General features: G+C 40.1%; 1 protein-coding gene across 6 annotated transcripts in view; it reads left to right on the top strand.

The window, feature by feature from the left end:
• Positions 1-12,438, top strand: part of MMD (monocyte to macrophage differentiation associated) — a 119,233-nt gene extending 106,795 nt beyond the window's left edge. For all 6 annotated transcript variants that reach the window (XM_056550352.1, XM_056550351.1, XM_056550355.1 and 3 more), the window contains 4 exons: positions 2,918-2,992; positions 4,697-4,798; positions 8,401-8,470; positions 11,708-12,438. In XM_056550352.1, coding sequence (XP_056406327.1) covers positions 2,918-2,992; positions 4,697-4,798; positions 8,401-8,470; positions 11,708-11,911 — 451 coding nt within the window. In that variant the 3' untranslated portion in view covers positions 11,912-12,438. The remainder of the gene's footprint in view (positions 1-2,917; positions 2,993-4,696; positions 4,799-8,400; positions 8,471-11,707) is intronic.
• The last annotated feature ends 507 nt before the right edge of the window (positions 12,439-12,945 follow it).

The raw sequence follows: 12,945 nt of genomic DNA, 5'->3' as shown, positions 1-12,945 counted from the left end.
TTGGACAGCCAACGGCTGTCCAGGCATGCTGGGAGTTGTACTTTTGCAAAAGTTGGGGGTCCACAGTTTGGGGACTACTGCGTTACATGATTAATGGTATATAGGACAAAGGGATATTCAGGGATATTGTTTGTTCTTGGGTTATTACTTGATCTTTAGTCTAGCTATAATATATCTATAATAATAGAATATATCCGTACATAGCCTCTCATCTCCATTAAAGCAGATCTGTCACATCGACAGACTCTCCGATCTGCCGGTGATTTAGAGCAAAAGGAGCCAATCAGATGGATGTATAGTTGTGTGGGAAAATATTCAGTAATACTTGTAATTTGCTCTGTATCCCTGCTCACTTAGGCTTAGGTGTCCAGTGGGCGGTCCTATTGATGAGTACAGCCTTCCCGCTATATGTTTACATATATAAATAACGGTCAGAGATTAGGACCGCCCCACTGGACTCCTACACCCAGAATGAGCAGGATTTTAGATTGATAAATTGTATTGTAGTTTTATTCTTTCCCTACAATACTGTGTGTTTTTTTATATATATATATTTTTATATTTTTTTTTATATTCTGCACAGCTCCTGCTGCTCTATAACATGATAGAAGAAAAAGAAAGTAATGTCCAGCCCACTACACCATTAAAGGGTTACTCCACTGGAAAACTAAATTTTTATTTTTAAATTTTTTATCAATTGGTGCCAGAAAGTTAAACAGATTTGTCAATTATTTATATTACATTTTTTGTAAATCCTTTTAGTGCTCCACAGGAAGTTCTTTTCTTTTTGAATTTCCTTTCTCCCTGACCACAGTGCTCTCTGATGACACCTCTGTCCATTTTAGGAACTTTCCAGAGTAGGAGCAAATCCCCATAGAAAACCTATCCTACTCTGGACAGTTCCTAACATGTACAGAGGTGTCAGCAGAGAGCACTGTGGTCAGACAGCAAGGAAATGTAGAAAGAAAAGAAATTCATGTGGTGCATACAGCAGCTAAGTACTGGAATGATTAAGATTTTTTAATAGAAGTAATTTACAAATCTGTTTAACTTTTTGTCATCAGTTGATTTACAAAAAAAATTTTTCCAGTGGAGTACCCCTCTAAGTCTCAATTGATGGTTTGCATGGATCCCGTGTCCACGATCCCGGACACCTGGAAACTTGTAAAACAAACAAGTGGATCCAGCAGGTGTAGTTAAAAGACTTCTTGCTTTGTTGATCAAGTCCATACAGCAGCTGGAACTCGACGTGTCTCTGGTGCCTAGACACCCTTAATCATGAGCCATGATGAAAGAAAAAGGGTAATCCTGTTCACCCACACTAAACCCAATGCACTGGATTATAGTATAAGTGAGTAGGAGTCCGATGAGGGGTCACTGACTAAAATACATACCTTAGGTCCTGAGATATGTCCCTCCACAGCTTCTGTATGCTCTGAATTGCGTGCTGGAGGCGGGGCCCGCCGGCACAATTTGCATATTCATTGTCGCGAGACACATGAGTGTACAGTCGGGGCATGTGCTCTTGTGACCAGCGACCCCACGTCAGAAGGTTGTGGATTCACAGAAAATGAATATGCAAATGAAGCAGCCGTGGCCCGCCTTCAGCGCACAATAGGATCTTCAGGGGGACATGTCTCCAGACCTAAGATACGTATTTTAGTCAGTGACCCCTCATCGGACTCCTGTTCACCCGCACTATACTCCAGTGTATTGGGTTAAGTGTGGGTGAACAGGATGATCATTTTCCTTTGAGGCTATATTCACACATCCGAATTTCCGTGCAGAATTCCAATGTGGAGATTCCGCTGCAGCAGAGTCCTGTTGTTTTTAACGGGATTCTGCTATAGTCAATTTCCGTGTCCACAGGAAAAATTAACTTGTCCCATTCTTTCTGCGGACTCCGCACGGAATGCATGGCTGTCTATGAGATGTTGCACTCCTGTGGGGTCCTAGAGCCGGAATATTATGCCGGCACCCACAGTCTGCGTTATGTCCGCACAGAGATTTTCCATACGGACATTCCGAGGTGTGAACATAACCTAAGGCTGCCTAGGCACCAGAAACAGGTCGGGTTTTTTTTTTTTTTTTAATGAAAAGACATGATACAGTAAATAAAGCAAGAAGTCTTTTAAAGGGGTACTCCACTGGAAAACATTTTTTTCTTAAATAACTGGTGAAAGTTAAACAGATTTGTGAATTACTTCTATTTAGACATATTAATCCTTCCAGTACTTATCAGCTGCTATATGCTCCACAGGAAGTTATTTTCTTTTTGAATTTCCTTTCTGTCTGACCACAGTGCTCTCTGCTGACACCTCTGTCCATGTCAGGAACTGTCCAGAGCAGGATAGGTTTGCTATGGGGATTTGCTCCTACTCTGGACAGTTCCTAAAATGGACAGAGGTGTCAGCAGAGAGCATTGTGGTCAGACAGAAAGGAAATTCAAAAAGAAAAGATCTTCCTGTGGAGCATATAGCAGCTGATAAGTACTGGAAGGATTAAGATATTTGAATAGAAGTCATTTACCAATCTGTTTAACTTTCTGGCACCAGTTGATTTAAGATTTTTTTTTTTTCCCAGTGGAGTACCCCTTTAACTGCACCTGCTGGATCCGTTTGTTCTATAACATGATGCCTCCAGATGACGCTGGATTTCCACTATGACAGGTTCCATTTGCTGATACGATGTATATAGTTTATTTTTCTATTGTTCTGCGCGCTGGCTCAGCACAGCCGTGACAATGGAGCTCGCTGCGCTGCTTCTTTTTTTTACCTTTTTGATTTTGTGAATGAGCTCCCTGGAGCGTTGTCACCAAGCAGAGCGGTAATTGGCGACTTTCCCTAACGTGTTGCATTATTTATCTAACAGCGACTCCATTACAGAACTCTCCAGATAAGCTTTCTTTTGTTTCCAGGACTGTAGAGCACTGTTTCCACATGTGTGACAGAATGGTCATCTACTTTTTCATTGCGGCTTCCTATGCCCCATGGTTGGTATCTAACTTTACATTAGTGTGTGTTTTTGTCTAAGTATGTCACCTCCATGCAGTTTTTCGCAGTCACCTTACTATTACTTACTATTACCTTACTATAACTTACTATTACTTATTATTATTTTTTTTTATATATATATATATTTTTTTTTAAATCAACTGGTGCCAGAAAGTTAAACAGATTTGTAAATTACTTCTATTAAAAAATCTTAATCCTTCCAGCACTTATTAGCTGCTGAATACTACAGAGGAAATTCTTGTCTTTTTGGAACACAGGGCTCTCTGCTGACATCATGACCACAGTGCTCTCTGCTGACATCTCTGTCCATTTTAGGAAATGTCCAGAGCAGCATATGTTTGCTATAGGGATTTTCTCCTTCTCTGGACAGTTCTTAAAATGATATAGATAGTTGTCGGCACTTCGTCAACAGGTGGTGCGCGTGGATAAGGTAACCAGGTGTAGAAAAAGAAGGTCCCAGCACTCACCAAATGATGCAATAAATCAAATTTATTTGTTGTAGTTCATCTTAATAGGACGCGTTTCGGCGATGTATGCCTTCCTCTGCTGTCAGACAGCAGAGGAAGGCATACATCGCCGAAACGCGTCCTGTTAAGATGAACTACAACAAATAAATTTGATTTATTGCATCATTTGGTGAGTGCTGGGACCTTCTTTTTCTACACCTAGTTCTTAAAATGGACAGAGGTGTCAGCAGAGAGCACTGTGCTCGTGATGTCAGCAGAGAGCTCTGTGTTCCAAAAAGAAAATAATTTCCTCTGTGGTATTCAGCAGCTAATAAGTACTGGAAGGATTAGATTTTATAAATATATATATAAATATTAATATTATATCACAAAGGAAAACAGCACTCCCTGTTCCAATAGAGGAGAAGGTGCCCGCAGAGCCAGACCCTGGTTAAGATCCATTTATAAACAGCAGAATAAATCCGCAGCACTCCAATCCGGGAAAAAGTGTTTTTTTAATTCCATAAATGAAGTGAATGTCACAGCGACGTTTCAACCAGCTCTCCTGGTCTTTCTCAAGCTTTACATAAAATAAAAAAAACGATGTAAATAAGTGGCTGCAGTGTCCTGTACATCAAATTAGCTTCTCCAGCCTTGATCTGTCTGCTTCTGAACTATATTCTGAACCGATTTATGACCAGATGAAAGATAAGGTTTTATCTTTGAAAACAACTTAGAAGTACAAAGCAAGAAGAAGAAAAAATGTCTATAGCCGTTAATCTTAAATGTGTTTATACAGATCTGTAAATTACGTCTATTTTAAACTCTTAATCCTTCCAGTACTTATCAGCTGCTGTATGCTCCTGAGGAAGTTGTGTAGTTCTTTCCAGTCTGACAACAGTGCTCTCTGCTGACATGCTTGTCCATGTCAGGAACTGCCTGGAGCATAAGCAAATTCCCAAGCAAACCTCTCCTCCTCTGGACAGTTCCTGGCACAGACAGAGGTGGCAGCAAAGAGCACTGTGGTCAGACTGGAAAGAATGACACAACTTCCTGTGGAGCATACAGCAGCTAATAAGTACTGGAAGGATTAAGATTTTGATATAGAAGTAATTTACGAATCTGTATAACTTTCTGGCACCAGTTGATTTTCTCCAGAGCACCCCTATTTAAACATCAGTTTAAACTCCAGTATTGCTGGATTCTGAGTTGTTAATGTATGTCTCATGTTTTTAGGTTGAATTTAAGGGAATTGGGACCCCTGGCCTCTCATATGAGATGGTTTATTTGGTTGATGGCTGCAGGAGGAACCATTTATGTGTTTTTATACCATGAAAAGTAAGTTGTGACCTTTTTTTTTTTTTTTTTGCATGTCAATGTTTTTACGTATTATATTTGATACTACTTTGTTTTTTTATATCATTATTATGAAACAGCAGGTGTCAGCACATTAAAGAGTACCTGTCATAATCTTTTTAAATGTTATAATCCTCCCAGTTCGCTGCCCCCATCATGATACACCACTCCCTGCCTTCAGTGTTAGTTGAGCTATGATTGGCTAAGGCTGCAAACAAACCCCTCAGCACTCCAGAGACAGACTGAGCACAGAGCCAGGTAGTGAAGCATGCTGATGTGTGCTTTTCATGGCTATGTCTGGAGATTGAAGCCCCCCCCCCCCCCCCCCCCAATCTCCAGACATAGCCATGAAAAGCACACATCAGCATGCTTCACTACCTGGCTCTGTGCTCAGTCTGTCTCTCCTGCTAGGAGTCAGGTTGAGTGCCAAGCCGGAAAGTGAAGAACACAGCCGCATGCTTCTCCTGGCTATATCTAGAGTTTAGTGGAGGTCTCATCACTGACACCTCAACTGATGTAAACTTTTGACATGTGACGCCACGCTTTCATTTACTGTACCTGACAGGAAAGCTTTTAATCCGACATGACTAGTGGAAACTGTCTAGAACTGTATGGTCCTCCTTATGCAGATGTCAAACTATTTTCCAGTATTCCATCATATAATTTGCATCGGAATTGAAGGGACTTAATAAAAACATTGTATTACTTAAAGGGGTACTCCCGTGAAAACCTTTTTTTTTTTTTTTTTTTTTTTTTTTTTTTTTAAATCAACTGGTGCCAGAAAGTTATAGATTTGTAAATCACTTCTATTAAAAAATCGTAATCCTTCCAGTACTTTTTAGGGGCTGTATAATAAAGAGAAATCAAAAAAAGAAATGCATTTCCTCTGATGTCATGACCACAGTGCTCTCTGCTGACCTCTGCTGTCCATTTTAGGAACTGTCCAGAGCAGCATATGTTTGCTATGGGGATTTTCTCCTACTCTGGACAGTTAAAATGGACAGCAGAGGTCAGCAGAGAGCACTGTGGTCATGACATCAGAGGAAATGCATTTCTCTTTTGGATTTCTCTTTAGTATTCAGCAGCTAATAAGTACTGGAAGGATTAAGATTTTTTAATAGAAGTGATTTACAAATCTGTTTTAACTTTCTGCCACCAGTTGATTTAAAAAAAAAAAAAAAAAAGTTTTCCACGGGAGTACCCCTTTAAAAAGCAGGACCTTTACTTTAAGGGGTTCTCCAGGGAAATCAACCTATCATGTATCCACAGGGGGTAAGTGTCTAATTGTGGGGGGTCCGACTGCTGGGCTTCCATGATCTCAAAAGCTGGGCCCATCAACTCGCCCATCCTTGGGGCGCTTAGGCCCCCACCTTCAGATGTGAGCGGAAGTGATGGCCCGCTCAGCCAGTGATTGGCTGGGCTGGTCTTCTCTCCCGCTCGTCTTGGAAAATTGGGGGACACTGCACTGCGAGGACGGGTGAGTTGCTTGCCCCTGTTTTGGAGTTCAGGGGAGGTCCCAGCGGTAGGACCTGTGGCGATCAGACTCTTATGCCCTATCCTGTGAATATCCAGTTGACATCCCTGGAGTATCCCTTTAACAGAATACAAATAACAAAGCCCTGTGTAGACGCTGACTAGCTAGAAATACTGGGAGATTTCAGCTGTGAAGTCTCCAGAATTATGAATGCAGGTTTACTGCTCCGTTATCCAACAAAGCGCTCACAAAGACTTTGCCTGAAGGAGGGAACTGCTAGATCTAACCAGACCCAGTACGAGAATATAAGTCTTCATAGTAAGGACTGCATTATTCCTTAATATACACTTCAGCTGCTGCAGAACGTCTTTTTTTGAACAGTACTCGCAGTGTAAACACAGATATTGGGATCACTCCCCCTGCTCCCTGAGCTAGGCTGAAAGCGGCCGCGACGTCTGAGTACACTGCGCATGCGCGCGCGACTCACAGATCCCGGTGTGTCTGCTCGAAGCTGCGAATTGCTGCCACAAGCATACGAAGCAGGAAACGGGCACAGCGGGAGGCATACTCTAGGCGCGGTCAGTAGCGCATTTGCAGTGTCAAATACACTGTGAATGCGCTACGTGTGACCCTACCCTAAAACAGATAAACAACAATCAAGATGACTAGGTAAACTGTCCATATGAAGGTACAGAGTCATTATATGAACATATCATTTATTTGATGTAATTTATCTGTCCTCTTGGGATCTTGTGGCAGGCGGTTCTCCCCTCCTGAGATAAGCAATGGTGAAAGAGATAAAGAGCATGCTACACGGGAATGCCCACTGGTCTTTGAGCTAGAGGATACACAAGTAGACTTATCGGTTTAAAGGGGTACTCCGGTGGACAACTTTATTTATTTTTAAATCAACTGGTGCCAGAAAGTTAAACAGATTTGTAAATGACTTCTATTAAATCCTTCCAGTTCGTATTAGCTGCTTAATACTACAGAGGAAATTCTTTTCTTTTTGGAACACAGTGCTCTCTGCTGATATCTCTGTCCATTTTAGGAACTGTCCAGAGCAGCATATGTTTGCTATGGGGATTTTCTCCTACTGGACAGAGGTGTCAGCAGAGAGCTCTGTGTTCCAAAAAGAAAATCATTTCCTCTGTAGTATTCAGCATCTAATAGGTACTGGAAGGATTAAGATTTTTTAAGTAATTAAGTAATTTACACATCTGTTTAACTTTCTGGCACCAGTTGATTTAAAAAAAAAAAAAGTTTTCCACCGGAATACCCCTTTAATGGTGAAAGAGATAAAGAGCATGCTACATGGGAATGCCCACTGGTCTTTGAGCTAGAGGATACACAAGTAGACTCATCAGATTAAAGTGGAAATTCCAGGAAAAAAAAAACTTTTTTTTATATCAACTGACTCCAGAAAGTTAAACAGGTTTGTAAATTGCTTCTATTAAAAAATCGTAATCCTTCTAATAATTATCAGCTGCTGAAGTTGAGTTGTTCTTTTCTGTCTGTCAACAGTGCTCTCTGCTGACATCTCTGCTTGTCTCGGGAACTGCACAGAGTAGAAGAGGTTTGCTTTGGGGATTTGCTTCTACTCTGGACAGTTCCCGTGACAGGTGTCATCAGAGAGCACTTAGACAGAAAAGAACAACTCAACTTCAGCAGCTCATAAGTACTGAAAGGATTAAGATTTTTTAATAGAAGTAATTTACAAATCTGTAACTTTCCGGAGCCAGTTGATATATATAAAAAAAAAGGTTTTGCCTGGAATATCCCTTTAATGGTAAAAGATAAAGAGCATGCTCCATGGGAATGCCCACTGGTCTTTGAGCTAGAGGATACACAAGCAGACTTATCAGATAAAGCAGGTTTTAAAAATAAAAACCACAGAAATGATCCACCTATCTACAAAGGTTGCACTTTTGGAGTTGTTTTCTCATTGAATTTGCTCCTGAACTCTACTTTGCTCGGTTGCTGTGGATGTGTATGTGTGAGTGCGGTTTGTTTGCTTACACATTTGTCTGTTTTTTCTTTTAGTCCATTTTGACTTTTTTATTTTTTATTTTGACATGTGAGCCATTAAGAATGTATTTCATTCTTCTAGGTATAAGATTGTTGAATTGCTCTTCTACCTAGCAATGGGATTTTCTCCAGCTTTAGTAGTGACATCAATGGTAAGAATTTCTATGTTCATGTGAAATCTTGTTTAAAAGAAAAAATATCCCAATTTGGGGGGGGGGGAGAAGAGTAATCATTGAAGTCAAGTATGTAAAATTTAGTAGTGTACGGATAAATCAATATTCCTAAATACAGTAAACCATTTAATTTGTGATGCAAGACAGAATTCCGTTTATTGTTAGGCTATAGTCACATGGTGCGGTCAATTGGCATCTTTTTACTGGAATTACCCCAAAACCTCTACAAAATGCAGATAAAATTATTGCATTTTGTCATAGATTCAATGTATTCTTTGTAAAAAAAAAAAATTTAAAAATATTTGGCCATACCCTTTAAATCTACCCTTAAATGGTCACTGTTGTTTTAAACCACTTCAGTCTAGTAATTTACTGTGGAGTTAAGCTTGTTCAGTCTCGTGCAGTTTAGCTCTATAGCATGGTATAGCAGCAAGGATTATGTGTGCTTTGATTAGTCAGAGAAGTAAGGGGAAGTAAGTCCTGTGTGTGTACTGCTGGCAAACAGCCCAGCTTTGCCCCCTGAAATGTAGAGAATAAGAAATAGCTAACCACCATGGTCAGGGCTTTGAATGGGCTTAAAGGGGTACTCCAGGGGTTGAGACACTGACTCTCTTCTGCTGCTCAGAGCTGGAGGTGGGAGCTGGCACAGCAGAGCTGCAATGACTGCCGGATGGTCCAGGAAGTGTGGTGGCTTTGGAGCTTTATAGATAAATAGGTTTTGGAATATATATATATATATATATATATATATATATATATATATATATATCTATAACTATATATCTATATCTCAAAGTTTATACCTGGATATGTTCCCTGTAAACCATCCTGTCTGATAGGCATGGCTCTTGTGGCCTCTGTCTTTTCTGGCTGCTTGATATTCTTTGCCATCCTTCTCTCTTGCCTACATTTCCAGCAATCATTGCAGCTCTGCTCTGCCAGATCCCAACCTCCTGCTCTGATCAGCAGAGAGAGTCAGTGTCTGATTTGCTGAGGCTGCACACACCACCCAGTTCTCAGCACTAAAGAGATCATGACTGATCTGCGAAGGGCAGAAATCACATGGTCTTTGTCTCTCAGGAGGGTGGGGGCTGCTTTCAGAGAGGGCTTTGGACAGAGACAAAGTGGATGGCTGGATTCCCTCACTTCATGCATGTAATTGACAACCAAACAGAGGAATCTTATCTATATAGCTCATTAATGTTATTTAGACAATTTAATAGGTTGATGAGAGGAAATGGATTGGCTGTGGGTTTAGTTCCCCCGGAGCACCCCTTTAACAACAGCAGGGCGAGCACTAAAGTCAGTGTCACCTATCTAAAGGGTTATTCTAACAATTTAGACAGGATTTAAAAAAAAATCTTTTGAAATGACAGGTAAACTTTAAGCAGGATAGTGATTGTATTTTTATTTTTTTATTTTTTATTGCTTTTTTTCCTTTCGAGTAAAGGGGTCAGTATCGACAGAAATTATGAATTAAGTGAATTTTTAAGAGGAGAAACAAAACATGAACATAAATCTTCAATCATTGACTTGGTTTTATGAATTTATGTTTTACACTTCTTTTATATTTTAGCCCTTTCCCATGAAAAAAAAAATGTTTTTATATTTGAAAAATTTAGAAAATGTAACATGAGATCTATTTCACACGTGGGGGTGGGGGTGGGGGGGTGTATGATCACTGATCCATGAGTTACATATTTGTCATTCCAGTGCGCAGACATTATAATACGTTTGGTACATTGAATGAATGCATTCCTTCTCATGTTACATGGTTAAGAGCAATACTGACACTGCTTAAAGGGGTACTCCGGTGGAAAACATATTTTTTTTTTTTTTTATCTACTGGTGCCAGAAAGTTAAACAGATTTGTAAATTACTTATATTAAAAAATCTTAATCCTTCCAGTACTTATTAGCGGTTGTATACTACAGAGGAAATTCTTTTCTTTTGGGATTTCTTTTCTGTCATGACCACAGTGCTCTCTGCTGACACCTCTGTCCATTTTAGGAACTGTCAAGAGCAGCATAGGTTTGCTATGGGGATTTTCTCCTGCTCTGGACAGTTCCTGACATGGACAGAGGTGTCAGCAGAGAGCACTGTGGTCGTGACAGAAAATCCCAAAAGAAAAGAATTTCCTCTGTAGTATACAACTGCTAATAAGTACTGGAAGGATTAAGATTTTTTAATATAAGTAATTTACAAATCTGTTTAACTTTCTGGTTGATTTAGAAAAAAGTTTTCCACCAGAGTACCCCTTTAAAGGGGTACTCCCACCCTAGACATCTTATCCCCTATCTGTTCATTCAGAGCATCGGGTTTGTAACATCATGGCCACGCCCCCTCAATGCAAGTCTATGCGTCCCATAGACTTGCATTGAGGGGGCATGGGTGACCCACATATAGTCAGCATTAGTGTATGTATTACTATGACACTTAAAGTCTACTTTTTTTCTAAGGACTCTTATACAGTCATGGCCGTAAATGTTGGCACCCCTTAAATTTTTCAAGAAAATTTAAGTATTTGTCTCAGAAAAGGATTGCAGTAACACATGTTTTGCTAGACTTATGTTTATTCCCTTTTGTGTTTATTGGAACTAAACCAAAAAAGGGAGGAAAAAAAATCTAATTGGACATAATGTCACACCAGACTCCAAAAATGGGCTGGAAAGAAAAAACTATTTTTGAATCATCTGGTGCCAGAAAGTTAAACAGATTTACTTTTTACTATTCTATACGATTTTACTATTCAAAAATCTTAATCCTTCCAGTACTTATCAGCTGCTGAATGCTGCAGAGGAAGTTGTGGTGTTCTTTTCTGTCTGACCACAGTGCTCTCTGCTGACACCTCTGTCCGTGTCAGGAACTGTCCAGAGCAGAAGCAAATCCCCATAGCAAACCTATCCTGCTCTGGACAGTTCCTGACATGGACAGAGGTGTCAGCAGAGAGTACTATGGTCAGACAAAAAAGAAATTCAAATAGAAAAGAACTTTCATATACAGCAGCTAAGTACTGGAAGGATTAAGATTTTTTAAATAGAAGTAATTTACAAATCTGTTTAACTCTCTGTGACCAGTTGATGAATTAAAGTTTTCCAGCTGAGTACCCCTTCAAGTGTCATCTTAACACATAGAATGTGAGAATTCATGAGAAATGTTGTCTTAAAAAATTTTTTGGGGGGCTATTGATAATTAACACATACTTTTCCTTTCCAGAACAATACAGAGGGCTTACAAGAACTTGCCTGGGGAGGGCTGATCTACTGCTTAGGTGTGGTGTTCTTCAAGAGCGATGGAATCATCCCGTTTGCACATGCCATCTGGCATCTCTTTGTGGCACTTGCAGCTGCGGTGCATTATTATGCCATCTGGAAATACCTGTACAAAAGTCCGTCTTCAGATCTGATCCGACACGTATGACGGAACGAAGCAGAGAAAACAATATCAGTATTACTTGATTTTGGCAAAGAATGTACGATATGGCGATTGGAGGTATTGTGTTCTACCGAAAAAATGCACTGAAGTATCCGGTTCTCTACAACCTACTGTGAACAAGATGTGAATCTTAATAGTAGTTATAATGAGGCCCATTCCTCAGCCAACATTTTGCCCCTGGCTGGCCTGGTCTAAGACGTTCCTGCGCTTCTCGGCCATGGAAGTGCTCTACAGCCGTCTCTTAGAGCCAGTCAAGCCGGGTCCTGCAACTGGCTCATCTAATGTTTACAATGCGTGAGATTCTTTTTCTATCTGGTTTGATGATCCTTTTTAAACAGATTGTATTTCTTTACGAGTTTAATTCAAACATTTCAAGATTTAAAATGCAAGTAATTAAAATAAATGAGGGTATTTTCCTTCCTCCGTTTCTACAAGCACTTAAAGAAAAGAAGAAAAAAACTAAAATATCAATACATTCCAAAAGCTAAGCTGCTTACGCTTGTAAAAGGAGATGGTTATGTTTGGAATACTTGGAGCAGTAGTAAAGAAGGAATCTGTCTTGATTTCACTTTCTACGACAATGAACTGGGTGGGTTCGGATGTGTGTGTAAAAAGGCTTAAAAGCTGCCACAAAAGTTTTTAGTTATCAAGAAATGAGAGCTTTTTCAACTGCAGTGGTACCAAAATCGATAGCAACGTGCCAGGACATAGAGGAAACTAATATACTGTAAGGGCCCTTTAGGATGGGCCCTAAATTGTGTGGCAGCACATCCACTGTTTACATTGGTAATTTGTGGCTGATAATGAGATGCGACCAGACAACGAACAAGCGTTTGCCCTTATGTCGCCCAATCCATGGACCTTTTACAAGAGCCAGTTATCGAGAACTAGGAGCAGGCTTGAAGGTCTCAATCCAGGTTATAGTTGGCTCACATCACCTAAATTGCATTTTGGGACTGTACAGAAACCTAAAGCTATGCCTTAGCTTGGCTTTTCTTTACTAAGGTAAAGATTAAAAA

This window comes from Hyla sarda, chromosome 13 (genome assembly GCF_029499605.1).
Source record: "Hyla sarda isolate aHylSar1 chromosome 13, aHylSar1.hap1, whole genome shotgun sequence".
Lineage (NCBI taxonomy): Eukaryota > Metazoa > Chordata > Amphibia > Anura > Hylidae > Hyla > Hyla sarda.
The sequence above is the reverse complement of the archived record's forward strand: the minus strand, read 5'-3'. Positions and strand labels throughout refer to the sequence as shown.